The sequence below is a fragment of the Ictalurus furcatus genome, chromosome 2, assembly GCF_023375685.1.
Source record: "Ictalurus furcatus strain D&B chromosome 2, Billie_1.0, whole genome shotgun sequence".
Lineage (NCBI taxonomy): Eukaryota > Metazoa > Chordata > Actinopteri > Siluriformes > Ictaluridae > Ictalurus > Ictalurus furcatus.
Window position 1 is genome coordinate 7,664,035 of NC_071256.1, and position 17,726 is coordinate 7,681,760.

General features: G+C 39.1%; 1 protein-coding gene across 2 annotated transcripts in view; it reads left to right on the plus strand.

The window, feature by feature from the left end:
- Positions 1–565: 565 nt before the first annotated feature.
- The window catches only part of slc22a16 (solute carrier family 22 member 16), a 29,403-nt gene continuing 12,242 nt past the window's right edge, over positions 566–17,726 (plus strand). For both annotated transcript variants that reach the window (XM_053646336.1, XM_053646344.1), the window contains exons 1-5: positions 566–790; positions 5,318–5,791; positions 6,376–6,493; positions 8,805–9,119; positions 15,724–15,964. In XM_053646336.1, the coding sequence (XP_053502311.1) occupies positions 741–790; positions 5,318–5,791; positions 6,376–6,493; positions 8,805–9,119; positions 15,724–15,964 (1,198 nt within the window). In that variant the 5' untranslated portion in view covers positions 566–740. The remainder of the gene's footprint in view (positions 791–5,317; positions 5,792–6,375; positions 6,494–8,804; positions 9,120–15,723; positions 15,965–17,726) is intronic.

The following is a 17,726-nucleotide window of genomic DNA, read 5'->3' on the forward strand; positions in this document are numbered from 1 at the left end:
CACAGACCTACACATGTGAAAATATATGCAATCAGACAAGACAACAACAGTACAACAGTTACTAAATTCAGGATAATAGGCACAGTGAGGGACAGTCCAGTGCCGACTGGTACACAATTCTAGTGTGGAATAAAGTGCAAAGTGATATTACAATATAATAATAGATCTGTACATGTAAACATGACATTAGCATGAAATTATCATCCAAAAAAAAAAAAATGCAGGTGGTCAGTACAGTATTTTGTTTACGGTGTCCCAGTGTCCCAGTCACATTTCAAAATATTTGAAAAAAAAAAGCTGCCTTTGATATTTCTAATATTAATTTATCAAATAAATTAATGAAACAAAACAGGAAATAGGGAGTATCTCTCGTGAACCCTTTTGCAAATTAAGCAACACCAAATGGGGTCACAATACTGAAGGAACCCTGAAACACTCAGCACCCCCATTTCCTTCATCTCCTCACTCAAGAAAAGTGACAACCTTCCCCCTCTTCCCTTATCGCATTACTCTGGATTAGATTATATTAAAGACTTTATAGGAGTCATTATAGTAATAATTACACCCGAGTATGGCACTGTGTTCTCTGAATGCTATCCTCTCTAATTTCACTTGGTGATCAGAGTGGAAATTTCCCTTCAGTAACCTCCCCCTCTGAGCTGGGCTGGACTCTGGGAGGCAACATTTACAACTAGTGACTGCATGAGCAACAAGCTCCAAGAACCTCACAGGACCTCAACATGAAAAGCGGTGTGGAGCACCTTTTCGACCAACTCGGCCACTTCAGCAGGTAGGTTGGGTGTTTTGATTGTTTTTCCAGACAGTGATAAGTGTAATAACATCTCATAAACATGCACAGACAGTGACAGGTTATGTATTCTTAATGTAGTTATTTGTTATGTTATGTTGTGTTGTGTTGTGTTATGTTATTCATTATGTTATGTTATGTTGTGTTGTGTTATGTTATGTAATGTTGTGTTTTGTTATGTTGTGTTATGTTATTCATTATGTTATGTTATGTTATTCATTATGTTATGTTGTGTTATGTTGTGTTATGTTATTCATTATGTTATGTTGTGTTGTGTTGTGTTATGTTATTCATTATGTTATGTTGTGTTGTGTTGTGTTATGTTATTCATTATGTTATGTTGTGTTGTGTTGTGTTCTGTTATTCATTATGTTATGTTATGTTGTGTTATGTTATTCATTATGTTATGTTATGTTATTCATTATGTTATGTTGTGTTATGTTGTGTTATGTTATTCATTATGTTATGTTGTGATATGTTATTCATTATGTTATGTTATGTTATATTATATTATGTTATGTTATGTTGTGTTGTGTTGTATGTTATGTTATGTTATGTAATGTTCTGTTTTGTTAGGTTGTGTTATGTTATTCATTATGTTATGTTATTTTATATTATGTTATGTTATGTTGTGTTGTGTTATGTTATGTTATGTTATGTTATGTTATGTTATGTTATGTTGTGTTTTGTTATGTTGTGTTATGTTATATTAGGTTATGTTATGTTGTATTGTGTTGTGTTATGTTATGTTATGTGATGGAGATGCAGTTTGCGCATAAACTATTAGATTTGAGCAAAACTGTACTGTAACTGCAACTGTAAACACAGTTATCATGCCTTGGCAACTAGTAAATAGATATTTTTAGCTGTGTTGTAACTCCTTTCTGTGAAGATACTCAGGTAGAGTCTGAGTGTGTGTTATCGTGCAGTTTCAAGTACACTCAAAGGAGTACTTCTTTCATCATGAAAAAAAAAAAGGTGGGGTATTCCTGTCACATTTTTAGCAAATTCAGCTGTTATGTTTCAAATGCAATGTTTTTACATAGATATCAACATATCAGCTCAAAGTGAATGGTAGGTTGTTGTTGTTTTATGTATATTTTTACAGTGTCTAATTGTCAGCCACATTCGATTAATCATATCAGATGGAATGCATACATTTAAGTAAGGAGTGATAGATGGTCACTTCAAATAGGCTAAATCCAAAAAGTAATCAGACTGAAAACATATAAACAAATACAAAGTTATTTTTTTATTAGGAATGCCATCTGATACTTTTTTTTTTGACAACATTTTGGACATGTTTATATTCAGGATGTGCACTATATGGCCCAAAGTATATGGACACCTGACCCTCACACCCTCTGTCGTGGATAAATCAACCTTTTTAGCCTAAGTCAAAAACTTCAGAGACAGAGAGATTAGTAGATGTCAAAAAGTAAATAAACTTTATTGAAAACCAGTCAAGTGTGACAGTCTGCAGAAAGGCCAAATTATGCAAACACACACAGCCCTTTTTATACTTTTCTCCACAGCGTAGTCATTGTAGGTGGGGTTTTGCCTTTCCTATTTAAAACAGACCAAACTTCTTTGCCACAATTAAATATTCATGTCTATGTGTTATCTTAAATTTGTGGAGCATGCGCAGTTAGTTGTTTTTCCTCAAAACGATTTTATGAGGTCATGGTTTCTTCTTATTTTAAAAAGGTTTCACACCGGCTTGTGTGTCCTGACCTTGATCCACACTCGCCTTTTTTAAGTCTTATCCTAGCTCGGTAGTTTGTATCTGACCTCAAAGTTAATTGCTTCTGTGGAGGAAGATACAGGCTGGTACAATTGTTATACAGTAAGACACAGAGGTCATTCAACTCAATCCACACTCAGAATATAGTGGATCAAACATTGTTCTATGGATTTAGATTATGCTTCTAACTATTGATTATACATATAGATTATGCTTTTTCACTAATATTGCTTATTCGATTATGCTTACGTAATAATTCTAAATGCTGGTTATACATTTTGAATACACTTCATTAACATATCCAAATGTTGGTTACACGTATTGATTACGCTTCATAAATATTTTCTATACCTCTTCCCCAAATAGTTGCAACAAAGTTAGAAGCACACAATTGTATAGGATATCTTTATATGTTTTAGGGCTAAGATTTCCTTTCACTGGAATTAAAGGGCATGGCACCATTTTTACCAGCGTGACAGTGCACAAAGTGAGCTCCATGAAGACATGGTTTGCCAAGGTTAGTATGAAAGAAGTCACGTGGCCTACACAGAGCCCTGACCACAACCCCACTGAACACCTTTGTAATGAACTTGAACGCTGACTGCACCCCAGGACTCTTCGTACGACATCAGAGCCTGACTTCACTTATGCTCTTGTAGCTGAATGAACACAAATCCCTATAGCTACGCTCTAAAATCTACTGGAAAACCTTCCCAGAAGAGTGAAGGTTGTTACTAGGAAAGGGGAGACAAATCTTGAATGAGATGTTCAACAAGCATGAGTGTGATGGTCAGGTGTCCGCAGACTTCATGTAGACTTAGAGCTATCATCCTGCCATGTCCAGCTGCCATGTCCAACTATACCATCTTAAACCCTTAAGGTTCTTTAAGTGTTTTCCTATCAGCCAGGGTTCTGAAAAATAAAACCCATTTGGAAGCTTAGAACTTTTAATTATCCAATGAACCCTGAAGGAACCCTTGAATTAATTTAATTTGTGTACAACATCCAACTTATTGGTAATGATGTTCTTCTTAATACCTATAACCTATCAGGCATTTAAAATCTGTCTTGGTTGGTTCATTGGATAATTAAGGTTTTTTGATAAGGAAATACTGTTGTGGAACATTATATTTACAGGGAAACTCTGTTGTAAGGTTCTAAATACTGTAGAACCCTTAATAGTTCCTTCAGACAGACAAATAAAGAACACATAAGGATTTGAAAATTTCTAAAAGGCATATCATGAATTCATTTCATGAGCAAAGCCGCTGGTGCGTGTAGTTTACATTCACACTGCAAATGTAATTGTTCCACTTTGATGTACTGCTGAAGTAAATTTTTTTGTTATTCTGTACACATTTTCTTTATAACATTGTATAAACAGTTCATACTTGTAAACTGACCCATATACACAAAGGAATAAAAATGACCATTCAAAAGGTACTTGATGATGTTATTGTGCAGAAATCCAATTTGTGCATCTGTTACTATGTTGTCTATGGAAAGAGTACAATGCTGCAGTGTTAAGTGGGCATACACATGATGCACAGTTATGACATCATTGTGTAGGATTTAAGAAAAAGTCACCTGAATTGCAATCTCGTTATTCAGACTGAGGTCATGTCAATATGTATAAGTACCAGTGGCATTGCTGCTTCAGAGTTCCAGGGACCATGGTTCAATCCTGAGCTCCCCATGTCCATGTGGCTTTCCTCCAAGTTCTCTGGTTTCCTCCAGCCTCCCAAAACCATGCCAGTGGGTGGACTGAATAAGATTAATTGCCCCTAGGTGTGTGAGCATGGTGCCTTAGCCCAAATCCTGCCCAGTTTTCCTGGGATAGGCCCAAGATCCACCATGACCCTGAGCCAGATAATGCGCTTACTGAAAGTGAGTAAGTGAGTGATATCAGTACCACATATGGAAGCATAGAGAATGGCAAATTCAATATTTGAATTGGAATATTTGATTGTCTTGAATGAAACAAATCTGTGCCACATGAGGAAAACAGTAATATTTGGCCCACTTAGAGGTTTTTTTTCTTACAGCTGCCCAATCTAGCCATGAGCGCTGTCTTTCAAATGCTGTTGCACAATCAGCAGGGCAGGAGAACCTTGCTCTGGGGTCATTGCTATTGATGTATCAGGAATCTCAGAGGACACACCTGTAGCTTTATCTAACCTTGGCAGTACTCTGTCCTTCTCTGCATGGTCTATATTTGACTGTCCATGCTAGTTTTTGAGTTAACAAATCTGGTGACATCCCCCGCTAATCACGTATTAGTCAATAATTTTCAGAACCTTTATTGTGTGAGGAACTGTGACTATCTGTCTTCTGTTTGAAATAACCATTTTATAGTTACTTAAACTTGACTCACAATATAATGGAATTTCATTGACATGTAATGAGTTTATCTAAAAAAAATACATTTTATTTAATCTTGAAGCAAAAATAAAACACATGTTCTATATTATTGCACTAATTATGTGAGATAATCATTATATGCTGTCTTGAATACAGCTGTAGAAGAAGCTGTCATCGAAATGTACAGATTATCCCTTAAAACCTTTTCTTCTTACCTTGATGCACCAGTGCATCAAGGAGTAGAGTTTTCACACCAATTTTCAAGTTCCTCTGACAAGTCTGAAGGACTTGTCTTTGAACATTATAAAGTAGTACATTCTTATGTCCAGCTGTTAACTGCATTTTTTGCTGAAGGTTAATCACAGTGAGATACAACATACTGACATTACTTCTTCATTCTCTAGGTTTCAGGCCTACCTCTACTTCGGTGCTGTTTTCCAGGCCACATCATGCGGGATTCACTACCTGGCCTCTGTTTTCTTGGTGGAGACCCCAAAGTTTCTTTGCGATGCTCCTTGGAACATCACTGATGTCCTGTACAGAAACCACTCAACAAGCTCGCTGGAGGAGATCTGGCCGGTTTATACTCCTGGAAATGGGCCAGTGGTGGTACGGACAGTTAACGGAGAACAGTGGGAACTTGGACCCTGTCGCAAAATGCTGCGTCACTACACCCAAGGCTTTCAGTATGAGTTTACTGGCAATAAATCTGTGGAGTCATGTAATGGCTATGAGTTTGATCATAGCCAGGTGGAGCAGAGTATTGTCACAGAATGGAACCTGGTGTGTGAGAAGGAATGGCTTTCCAAGCTTACACAGCCTAGCTTTATGCTGGGAGTCTTGATCGGGGCACTGCTGTTTGGAGACATCGCTGATAGGTATGCATGACATCCTAGGTAAAAAAGAAAAAGGGTCCCAAATAAAGTGTCTGGCACTAGATATAAACTGTGCAATGATGCGTGTACATTTCCCATAGTATTTCAGTGTGTGCTCCACCGGGGCCAATATGTCCATGCATACATGTATCTGGGGTGTTTCAGGCAATTATTATTAAACAACTACTGTATACAGTTTTGTGCCAAGGCGATACAATGGGTAGCATTACCACCTGTCAGCTCCCGGACCCTTGCTTCGATCCAATGCTCAGGTTACTGTCTGGTGAGGAGTTTAACATGTTCATGTTTTCTGGGAGTGGGTGAATTGGCTACTCTAAATTTGCCATAAGCGTGAGTGTGTCCTATCCAGGGTGTAGTCCCACCTTATGACCAGTGTTCCCATTATAGACTCCAGATTCACAGTGACGCTGTCCAGAATAAAGCTGTTGCTGAAAATGAATGACTAATTGTCTATACCAAAAGTATATTTATTTGCTTCAAAATATGTCTTGTTAGCAGAGTCAATAAAGTGCTGCATATAATAACATAATATTAAATAAATCTCTGTTTTCTTTGTCTTTCTCCAGGGTTGGGAGACGTCCCATTCTGATGGCCACCAGTGTGTGTCAGTTTGTATTTGGCATCACTGTGGCATTTACAGGAAACTACTACATTTTCATGGTGATGCGCTTCCTGCTTGCCATGGTAAGATTCTTATAACGAGACCCTCTTTCCCCTTGAAGCGAAGATACAATCACACTTTAAAGGTGCAATTGTCAATTAACTTTTTTCTTACTAGTATAAATATCATGGAAATTACAGTATGTAGAACCTGATAAATAAATAATTGTTTAAGCAAAGACATCAGCATGTGGCTGGGAAAACATGTTTGGAATGCAGAGTGTTTACATGGGTGTCCTGTCAGGCTTTTTATAGACACGACCCAAAGCCCCTGTATTTCATCCCCATCTCTGAAAGGACACCGTGGAAGAGTCTGGTATCTGAACAAATCAAGCAGATACACTTTTAATTATTTAGAGACACAGGCAAGGTAAAATGCTTTGGATGAACCACCTCGATAGAAATGTATGTAATGCTGCTAATATTCAGTGCACAATACTGGTAGTGATGGTCAGCTAAAAAACTCAAGAGAGCTCATTACAGAGAAAAACAGGAGAGCAAATAAACTCTTGACCTTTCTCGGAAATCAGTATGAACCGAATGTCTATGTCTCTGGCAAAAACATAGCTGTAAGAAAAAGAATACTTGGGTATCATAATTAGATGATGAGTCCATCTGGAGAAGTGAAATGTAATGGTGTATTATGAATTGACATGTTGACATTATGTATTGTGCAGTAAATTGACATCTGCTAATAGGAGAGCAATGCTTTAGCCCTCTGTTGATGTTTTTCAGATAATTGGCATGCAAACGGATGCAATTGCAGTTAAAGGCTTTATTAAAAGCCTTTAATAAAAGTAATATTAAAAAGCAATATCAAAGTCCAAAAACAGGCATGGGTCAGACTATCAGCTAATGAGAAAAACTAGGAAAAGGCAGAATCCAAAAACAAAGGACAAAAACAAGATCAATAACCACGAAACAATGTACAAATTCTCGGTACAGCACTGGCGGCAACACACAGAAACTCAATACTTTACGCCAAACAAAGACACACAGGGGTTTAAATATACAAACTAATCAAAAAGGAGAAACAGAAACAGCTGATTACAATGATTAGGACACGTTGGGGAAATAACCAATATTAACCCAATTTCATTTGAGTCTTATGATTTGGCTGATTCATTGAGAGCTCCGACTCATGCATGGACTCCACAAGACCTCTGAAGGTGTGCTGTTGTATCTGGCACCAAGACATTAGCAGCACATCCTTTAAGACCTGGAAGTTGAGAGGTGGGGCCTCCATGGATCGGACTTGCTTACCCAGTACATCCCACAGATGCTCGATCGGATTGAGATCTGGGGAATTTGGAGGCCAAGTCAACACCTTGAACTCTCTGTCATGTTCCTCAAACAATTCCTGAATAATTTTTGCAGTGTGGCAAGGAGCATTATCGTGCTGAACGAGGCCACTGACATTAGGGAATGCTGTGGTCATGAAGGGGTGTACTTGGTCTGCAACAATGTTTAGGTAGGTGGTGCGTGTCACAGTAACAACCACATGAATGCCAGGACCTAAGATTTACAAGCAGAACATTGTCCAGAGCATCACATTGCCTCTGCCATCTACATGATGTAAAAGAAAACATGATTTATCAGACCAGGGCACCTTCTTCCATTATTGGTATATGGTCCAATTTTGATGCTTACATGCTTAAGGGTCAGCATGGGCACTCTGACCAGTGCAAGCTGCGATGCACTGTGTCTTCTGACACCTTCTATCATAGCCAGCATTAACTTTTTCAGCAATTTCTGCTATTCACAGTAGCTCTTCTATGGGATTGGACCAGATGAGCTAGCCTTCATTCCTTACATACATCAATGAGCTTTGGGCATCCATGGCCCTTTCACTGATTCAGTGGTGACAGGGCCATGCCGTTTTAGAGATGCTCTGACTGGATCATCTAGCCATCACAATTTGACTCTTGTCAAAGTCACTCAGATTTTTACGCTTGTCCATTTTTCTGGCTTCCAACACATCAACTTTGATAACTGACTGTTTACTTGCTGCCTCATGTATCCCACCCCATGACAGGTGCCATTGTAATGAGATAATCAATGTTGTTCACTTCACCTGTCAGTGGTTTTCATGTTACGGCTGATTGGTGTAAATGACGTTTTATTTACCACATCCTCTTTTTTGCAAACATCGCTACTCTGTTTAAACAAAAGCACAATCAAAATAGATTTCTCATCAGTGAAATTGTGAGCTAAATTGTATAGGTGTGAGTGAATATTTGTGCAAATAGTTCCATCATAGGAAAAGCATTCTTCATTATCCTGCTTAGAGATGCCTTCTTCATCTTTCCCACTTTATATCTCCCTGTGTTGGCAGGTTTCAAGCGGCTATCTAGTCGTGGTTTTTGTGTACGTTACGGAGTTCACAGGCAGCAAAGTGCGGACGTGGACATCCATGCATGTGCATGCAGCATTTGCCGTAGGTGTCATGGTGGTAGCCCTGGTGGGTTACCTGGTCCGAGTCTGGTGGCTCTACCAGGTCATCCTCACCCTCAGCACCTCTCCCTTTCTCCTGTACTGCTGGAAGTTCCCTGAGACGCCATTCTATCTGATGGCCAAAGGACGGCACCAGGAAGCCCAGGAGCTCTTGGATACCATGGCCCGTTGGAATGGACTGGAGCCCAGACTGAAGGTACAGACACAGCTGCAAAATGGAATTTCTAATGGAATTTTTTATGAGGAAATATGTTATTAAGCCAATTAAGGTAATACTTTTTACCAGATATTATATTTTGAATGTTACAGAGAACATTTTTGTATTAATGGCAATAGTACAGTATGAACATGCTATATGGTCTGCACTTATATAGCGCTTTTAAACCTTAGCAAGCCAAAGCGCTTTACACTGTTTCTCATTCACCCATTCACACACACTCACACCAATGGCAACAGAGCCATTGGGAGTAACTTGGGGTTCAGTGTCTTGCCCAAGGACACTTCGGCATATGGAGACACGTGGACCGAGGATCAAACCATCAACCCTGCGATTAATGGACAAGCTGCTTTACCACCTGAACCACAGCCACCCAACTCTCATGTTCTTTAAACTATTTAGCAATGAATGTTACATCAACCCAGAGCATACCATTCTGAAATTACTTTTAAAATATAAAAATATTTCCAAAATACTATTGATAATTAGTGCAATATAAACAAATGTATTGCAATATAAACACACAAAATCCCTCTCCCTGATGCCACAGCCAGTATAATCAGAAATACTAGATATATTTGACTATATTCAAGATATTTTCACTTACTGTCATTTTTTGAAGTGTGATGTCAGTGTTTTATAAGAAAAAGTATGTTTTTAAAATGTCTTCACTTAAGAGGGTGTTTTTTTTACTTCAGTCTCGAAAAAAAAAAAAATACAGAAATCAACAGAAGTCAAGCTCCATTTTTAGTAGTTAGGTCCTTTTGAGCCACACAGAATGTAAAGATTAAAATTAAAATATGAATAAGATATTGCCTAATCCACTGAGTAAAAGCATGTTTATGGTCCTCTCTGATATGCAACAAAAAGTAAAACAAATCATTTATTAAAGAGACATTTATGTGATATCTGTATTTATAAAATGCTTATTTACATTATTTTTCCCTGAAAACGCCTTTGGAGGAGAAAGGAAGTGTACCACATTATACAGTCAAAGTACAAATCACAGAAAAGGAAATATGACCAAACCATACATTTAGTGTGTTTTAGTTTGAATGAAAGCGCATTTGGTATGAACAAACATGCGGGCATAATGGACTTCTATCACTGCCATCACATTTTCAGAGGATCATAAATTTTATATACAGTATATACACACAGTGGGGTCCAAATGTCTGAGAGCACTAGTGAAAATGCTTCTATTTTGCATTCTTTTCTAATTTAATGCAACAGTTTTCATTACAAATTATATTATTGACAACAACTTGAGTGAAAAGTAGAATCTTTTAAATATTTTCATGGATTTCAGGGTTTCTTAGTATTTGGTACGTCCACTTTTTGCTTTAATGACAACGTGCCATCGAGTTGGCATGGACTTCACAAGTTTGTGCAAAAAGTTATGATCCATTTAAGATCAAATCCATCAGTGTGTTATCTGAACACCTGCTTCAATAGAAGACATTAAGCATGGGGAAAATCTGACCTTTTGTATAAAGCAGTTAACATGGTCAATAGCACACCTTTGCCTAAATTCATATTGGGACTCTTGAATATTACTTTTCTTTGTTTTGAATATATTATATTTCCAGGTTTAAATGAAATATATATATATATATATATATATATATATATATATATATATATATATATATATATATATATACGTAGTCCTTGTCGGCCGTGTTTGTAGTAGGAAAGGGAGTCCCAGAATGCTGGTTTGCTGTGACATGACACACACACACACACACACACAGACACACACATATATATATATATATATATATATATATATATATATATGTGTGTGTGTGTGTGTGTGTGTGTGTGTGTGTGTGTGTATATATATGTATATGTATATATATATATATATATATATATATATATATATATATATATATATATATATATATATATATATGTGTGTGTGTGTGTGTGTGTGTGTGTGTGCGTGATGTCACAGCAAACCAGCATTCTGGGACTCCATTTTCTACTACAAACATGGCCGACGATGACTACAACTCCCAAAAAAACACACAGACATGTTCAGTTTCCCCAGAATACTAATCTGACACACTTTTTCCCAATCACACTAACTCACACCACCCTTTAACAGAGACTGCTCATTCACAATGCCTTTGCGAAATAAACGCTCAGTTGCTGTAGTCTCTGTTGTTACCAAGTCTTCCTCTAGTGTTGTTATTCTGGTTTTGATTCTGTTTTGTCCTGGACCAGAGTCCTGCCTTACCTGCTCTAGTCTGTTTGCCTGATCGCCTGACCTTTGCCTGTCTTAGTTTTTTTTTTATTTTGCCTTGCCCTTTGGAATATATTCTCTCATTAAAACTGCAATTTTGCATTTGCTTCCGTCTCTGCCTCCATTACATGACAGATTATTTCGCCTTAATATGGATGCAGCAGGTCCATCAGACTGGCAGCTAGCTGTCAGGGCCCACGATCAGCTTATGGGAGAACACCACCAACCGCCCAAGTGAGTCAACGTTCTCAGACCGCTCTGGTTGTCATGCAGACCCACACCCCTCTTCCTCCTATGCCAATGCTGGAGAAATATGCAGGTGATACCACACGGTGCAAAGGCTTTCTCCTGCAGTGTTCGTTGTATTTCACCAGCTACGAAGAGATGTCTGAGGCATGAATGATAACCCACTTCTCCAAGGCTCCGACGGCGGTATGGGAACGAGGCAGCAAGCCCATCTTCTCCTTTGAACAGTATACGGGGTTGTTTTGAAGTATCTTTGACCACTCGCCCGAAAGCACAGAATCGGGGGAAGAACTGCTCACCCGAGGTGCATGCGGCATAGCAGAATATGCTTTAGAGTTTCGCACCATCGCTGCGAGATGTTGATGGAACGAACCCGCGCTGAAAGCAGCCTTTCGCGATGGTTTGAACCCAGAAGTGGTGATGGAGCTAGCCTGCCACAATGAACAACTCACCCTCAATTTGCTCATTGACATGTCCATCCGTCTCGACCACCTTCTCCGAAGCCGTCACTCACTACGGAGCAAGGGAGCCCCTACTACCACCAGCACCACCTCTGAGCCTATCCAGCTGGGGCACACTCGGCTTAATGAAGAGAAGAGAGAGAGAGGCACTGAGAGTCCCAATGTTTCTACCATGGACAGGATGACCGTCTCATCCGGCAGTGTCCCCTCCAAGCCCGTCCTGGCACCAGGGAGAGCGGGAGCTCCACACCTTGCTTCCAAAGGGTGAGTCCTTCCCAGTTTTTCTCTCAACAAGCCTTCATTCTACCAGTCATAATAGAATACTCAGGCATGTCTTCTGTCCTGAAGACAGCACTGATTGACCCATTGGCAGCGGGGAACTTCATTGATCAAGACACTGTCACCCAGTTCAACGTCCCCATCCGTCCATTACAACAACTGTGCAAGATCCAGGCCATTGACAGAGCACCCATCGGAGGAGGGACCATCGCACACTGCACGGAACTTCTGTCACTCCAGATCGGCACTCTCCACATGGAATCCATAACCATGTACATCACAGTATCTGCTAGACATCCCATCATTTTTGGCCTCACATGACTAGACCAACACAACCCTCTCATTTCCTTGCCCAACAGGCAACTCACACGCTGGTGTACTACTTCCATGCCCATTGTCTCCAAACCCCAGTCATTCCTCTGGCTGCCACCTCCATTGAAAGCCCTGACCAACTAGTTACAATCCAGATTCCACCAGAGTATCAGTATCTGAAGCAGGTGTTCAATAAGGAGAAGGCCAGCAGCCTACCACCACAGCGACCATATGATTGTGCTATTCAGCTGCTTCCAGGAACCAGTCCACCTTGTGGCACGGTTACCCTCTCAGTGCCAGAACAACGAGCTATGGAGGATTACATTCAAGAGGCCCTCCAGCAAGGTTATATTATACCTTCTACAACCCCTGCTTCTGCTGGTTTCTGTTTTGTGGGGAAGAAAGGAGGCGGCAACAGACCATGTATAGATTACCGGGACCTTAACCAGTGTTAACCATACATACAGAATGCCAATCATCGTCGCAGCGAACATGCCCAATATCAAGCAGGTGACAGAGTCTGGCTTGCTACCAGAGATCTACGACAACCACACACATGCAAGAAACCCAGCCCCAGATACATTGGCCCATTCAAGATCATTAAACAGAATAACGAAGTCCCTGACAATCTGGACCTACCTCGACACAGCCGCATAGCCCCATCATTCCATGTCTCTCACCTCAGTCCAGTCATCCCCTGCCCACTAGCCACTGCGTGCCACCCAACACCCCTACTACACTACTGGACATCGAAGGCCAACCAGCATATCTGGTAAAGAATGCACCGCAAACTACAAACATGGCTGACAACGACTGCAACTCCCAAACAAACAAACAGACACATTCATCTTCTCTGGAATACTAATCTGACACATTTCTTCCCAATCACACTCACTCACACCACCTTTTAAAAGAGACTGCTCATTCACAATACCTTTGCGAAGTAAATGCTCAGTTTCTTTAGTATCTGTCATTACCAAGCCTTCCTCTAGTGGTGTAATTCTTGTTTTGATTCTGTTTTGTCCTGGACTCTGATTATTTGCCTTACCTGTTCTAGTCTGTTTGCCTGATCGTCTGATGTTTGCCTGTCTTAGTTTTTTTTTTTATTTTGCTTGTACTTTAGATTATATTTTCTCATTAAAGCGGCAATGCTTGCATTTGCTTCCATCTCCACCTCCATTACATGACAATATGTATATACAGTATCTCACAAAAGTGAGTACACCCCTCACATTTTTGTAAACATTTGATTATATCTTTTAATGTGACAACACTGAAGAAATGACACTTTGCTACAATGTAAAGTAGTGAGTGTACAGCTTGTGTAACAGTGTAAATTCGCTGTCCTCTCAAAATAACTCAACACACAGCCATTAATGTCTAAACCTTTGGCAACAAAAGTGAGTACACCCCTAATTGAAAATGTCCAATTTGTACATTTTCACTTAGGGGTGTACTTACTTTTGTTGCCAGCGGTTTAGACCTTAATGGCTGTGTGTTGAGTTATTTTGAGGGTACAGCAAATTTACACTGTTACACAAGCTGTACACTCACTACTTTACATTGTAGCAAAGTGTCATTTCTTCAGTGTTTTCACATGAAAATATATAATCAAATATTTACAAAAATGTGAGGGATGTACTCACTTTTGTGAGATACTGTACAGTGCTGTGAAAAAGCATTTCTTTTGTGCATATCTCTTTTGTGCATATCTCATACTAAATTGTTTCAGAAATTAAAACAAAATCTAAGATAAAACAATCAATTTTAAATGTTAATGTTATTTATTGAAGCAAAAAAGTTATCCAATACCAATTGGGCTTATGTGAAAATGTATTTGCCCATGCAGATACTAATTCCAGAAATCTGTGAAACTGCATTCATAATGGGGTTCAGCTGGATTAGATGCAACCAGGCCTGACTACTGCAAACCCTGTTCAATCAAATCAACACTTAAATAGAACTTTTTCAACAGCATGAAGTTAGTGAAAAGATCTTATCCAGTAACACACTATGCCAAAATTGAAAGAAATTCCCGAAATGATGAGGATGAAGGTGATTTGAAACACATCAGTCTAGGAAGGGGAAAGCTATTTCAAAGGCTCCGGGACTCCAAAGAACCACAGTGAAAGTTATTATCTCCAAATAAAAAAACTTGGCACAGTAGTGAACCTTCCCAGAAGTGGCTGACCTTCCAAAACTCCTCCAAGAGCACACCAACTACTCATCCAGCAAGTCCCAAAAGAGCCAAGGACAACATCAAAGCACCTACAGGCCTCTTGCATCAATAAAAGTTCATGACTCTACTATCAGAAAGACATTGGGCAAAAATGGCATACATGGAAGAGTGGAGATGCAAAAACCACTGCTAACCCAGAAGAACATTAAGTCTCATCTGAATTTTGCAAAAACACACCTTGATGATCCTCAAACCTTTGAAGAATGTTCTGTGGACTGATGAGTTGAAAGTGGAACTGTTTGGAAGACAGGGGTCCCGTTACATCTGGCGTAAACTAAACACAGAATTCCACAAAAACAATTTTTGGAAGTGTGATGGTGTGGGGATGCTTTGCTGCTTCAGGGTCTGGGCAACTTGCAATAAATGAGGGAAACAGTAATTCTGCTCTCTACCAGAAAATCCTAAAAGAGAATGTCCAGTCTTCAGTACCAAGCTGAAACTCAAGCACAACTGGATTATGCAGCAAGCCAATAATCTAAAGTATAGGAGTAAGTCCTAGACCTAGAAGTAAGGGAAAGTAATCTGAAGCGTTTTTTGCAGTTATTGTTGCTAATGGTGGCACAACCAGATTTTATGTTTAAGGGGGAAATTAGTTTTTTATAAGTTATCTATAACACATGTTACATTATTTTTAGGGAAATTGTTAGAAAATGTTAAGATTTGTTAAGTGTTAAATTGTTAAGAGGATTGTTCTACAGTATAATCTACACAAAATGTTTTTTTTCTCATTTTTTTGTGTAGTACTCTCTTAAAAAATAGATTTTAAAATGTTGATGGAATAACACCATGTTGTAGGTGTCGGAGCTGATAGAGGAAAGCAGGAACGTAATTATGGAGGACAAGCAGCGAGATGACAGGAAGCTGGAGGAACCGGAGAAGAAGTTGAGTATCCTGAACATGTTCGGCAGTTGGAAGATGGCTGGACGAAGCGCCACATGTTGTGCGATCTGGTTCATCGGCTCACTGGGTTACTACGTGTTCAGCCTGGGCTCTGTCAACCTGGGTGGAAACCAGTACATCAACCTCTTCTTGGCTGGTAATGTGTGTGTGTGTGTGTGTGTGTGTGTGTGTGTGTGTGTGTGTGTGTCATTGTGTGTGTTTGAGATAATATTAACATTACAGTGCTTTTGGTTTGGGACCACTTTAGAAATAAGCTAGTAAATAATTTGATGCTGCATGTTCTCCCCGTGATGCGGGGGTTTCCTCCGGGTACTCCGGTTTCCTTCCCCAGTCCAAAGATATGCATGGTGGGCTGATTGGCATGTCTAAAGTGTCCGTAGTGTATGAATGGGTGTGTGAGTTTGTATGTGATTGTGCCCTGCAATGGATTGGCACCCTTTCTAGGGTGTACCCCTCCTTGTGCCTGATGCTCCCTGGGATAGGCTCCAGGTTTCCCCGTGACCCTGAAAAGGATTAAGCGGTATAGAAGATGGATGGATGGTTGGATAATTTGATGCATGTAGTGATGATTTTGGCAATACAGAATTTGGCATATAGAGAGCCTGCTTACATTTTTTTTTTTGTATTATACAGTATGCATTTACATATTTTCATTTAGATATTGACATAAAAGAAAATGTGCATTTTAATTTATATTTTATTTTGACATTTATTCTATTTTAAGGGAATACCATTTGTATATTTATATCAGTTTGCTAACAATGTAAGTTAGTGAAACATACAGTGGGAGTGAGATTCACATTTCAGTTTTTAAGCTACCAGAAATTAATATTTAATAATTAGTGTCATTGTTAAACAGAATGCAATAGGCAAATTATAGGCAAGATATTGATATTGATATGATCTGTTCATAGGCATTTTGTTGCCTTATTTTGTGCTTAGAGTTGATGTTGCAATTGCCACATCAGGTTATAAACTACTAGGTTACACTGCATACTGAGAGTGGATTGGATATTTTAAGAGATTATGGAGTGGAAAGTTTACATGCTCTGTGTTTTGTTGAAAGATAACTACAGTGTGATTAACCACAGAAGCTAACAGGGACTATATATGATTAGCTAACTGATTGGCATGTCCAAAAGTGTCCGTAGTGTATGAATGTTTGTGTGAATGTGTGTGTGATTGTGCCCCGCGATGGATTGGCACCCTGTCCAGGGTGTCCCCCACCCTGTGCCCCATACCCCCCAGGATAGGCTCCAGGTTCCCTGTGACCCAATAAGGATAAGCAGTACAGAAAATGGATGGATGGATGGATTATATATAGTTCATCCTAACTAAGGTGCAAACCTAAAACTGCTAACAGAATACAATACAGAGATACTACTAATACATGAATAATCCACTCATATAAACAGCATACTCTGATTCTAATTTAGATTAAGGCTGGTATCAGATTTGAAGAAGTTAACTGTTTCTGCAGTGTTGAATTAATTGTGCTACAGCCAATTAAAAACAATGTTCAGGACTCAATTCTAATTGGTCTGAAGGTGTTGATTCATTTTCTATAACAGCACAACTCTGATGGTAGCCCCAACTCACAGTTTTATATTAATGCCCTCAATAAAATTTGTTATAGCTTCTATGGTAATTGCAAATTCACAGGGACTTACTGACAGACGCTCCATGTAACTTAAGTCTTATAAAATGGACAAAAGAGTCTTCAGCACAGAGCACTTAGTACTTTCTGGTTTCTCAGTAACATGACGTGTTTTTTTGACAGAGAATGACTGTAAGTAAGAGAAGTAAGAAGTAAGAGAACATAACATGTAACCAATGGTTTAAATATAAACTGAGGTCCTGTAAGTAAATAAACTGGGTCTGTGATGTATCAACTAGCA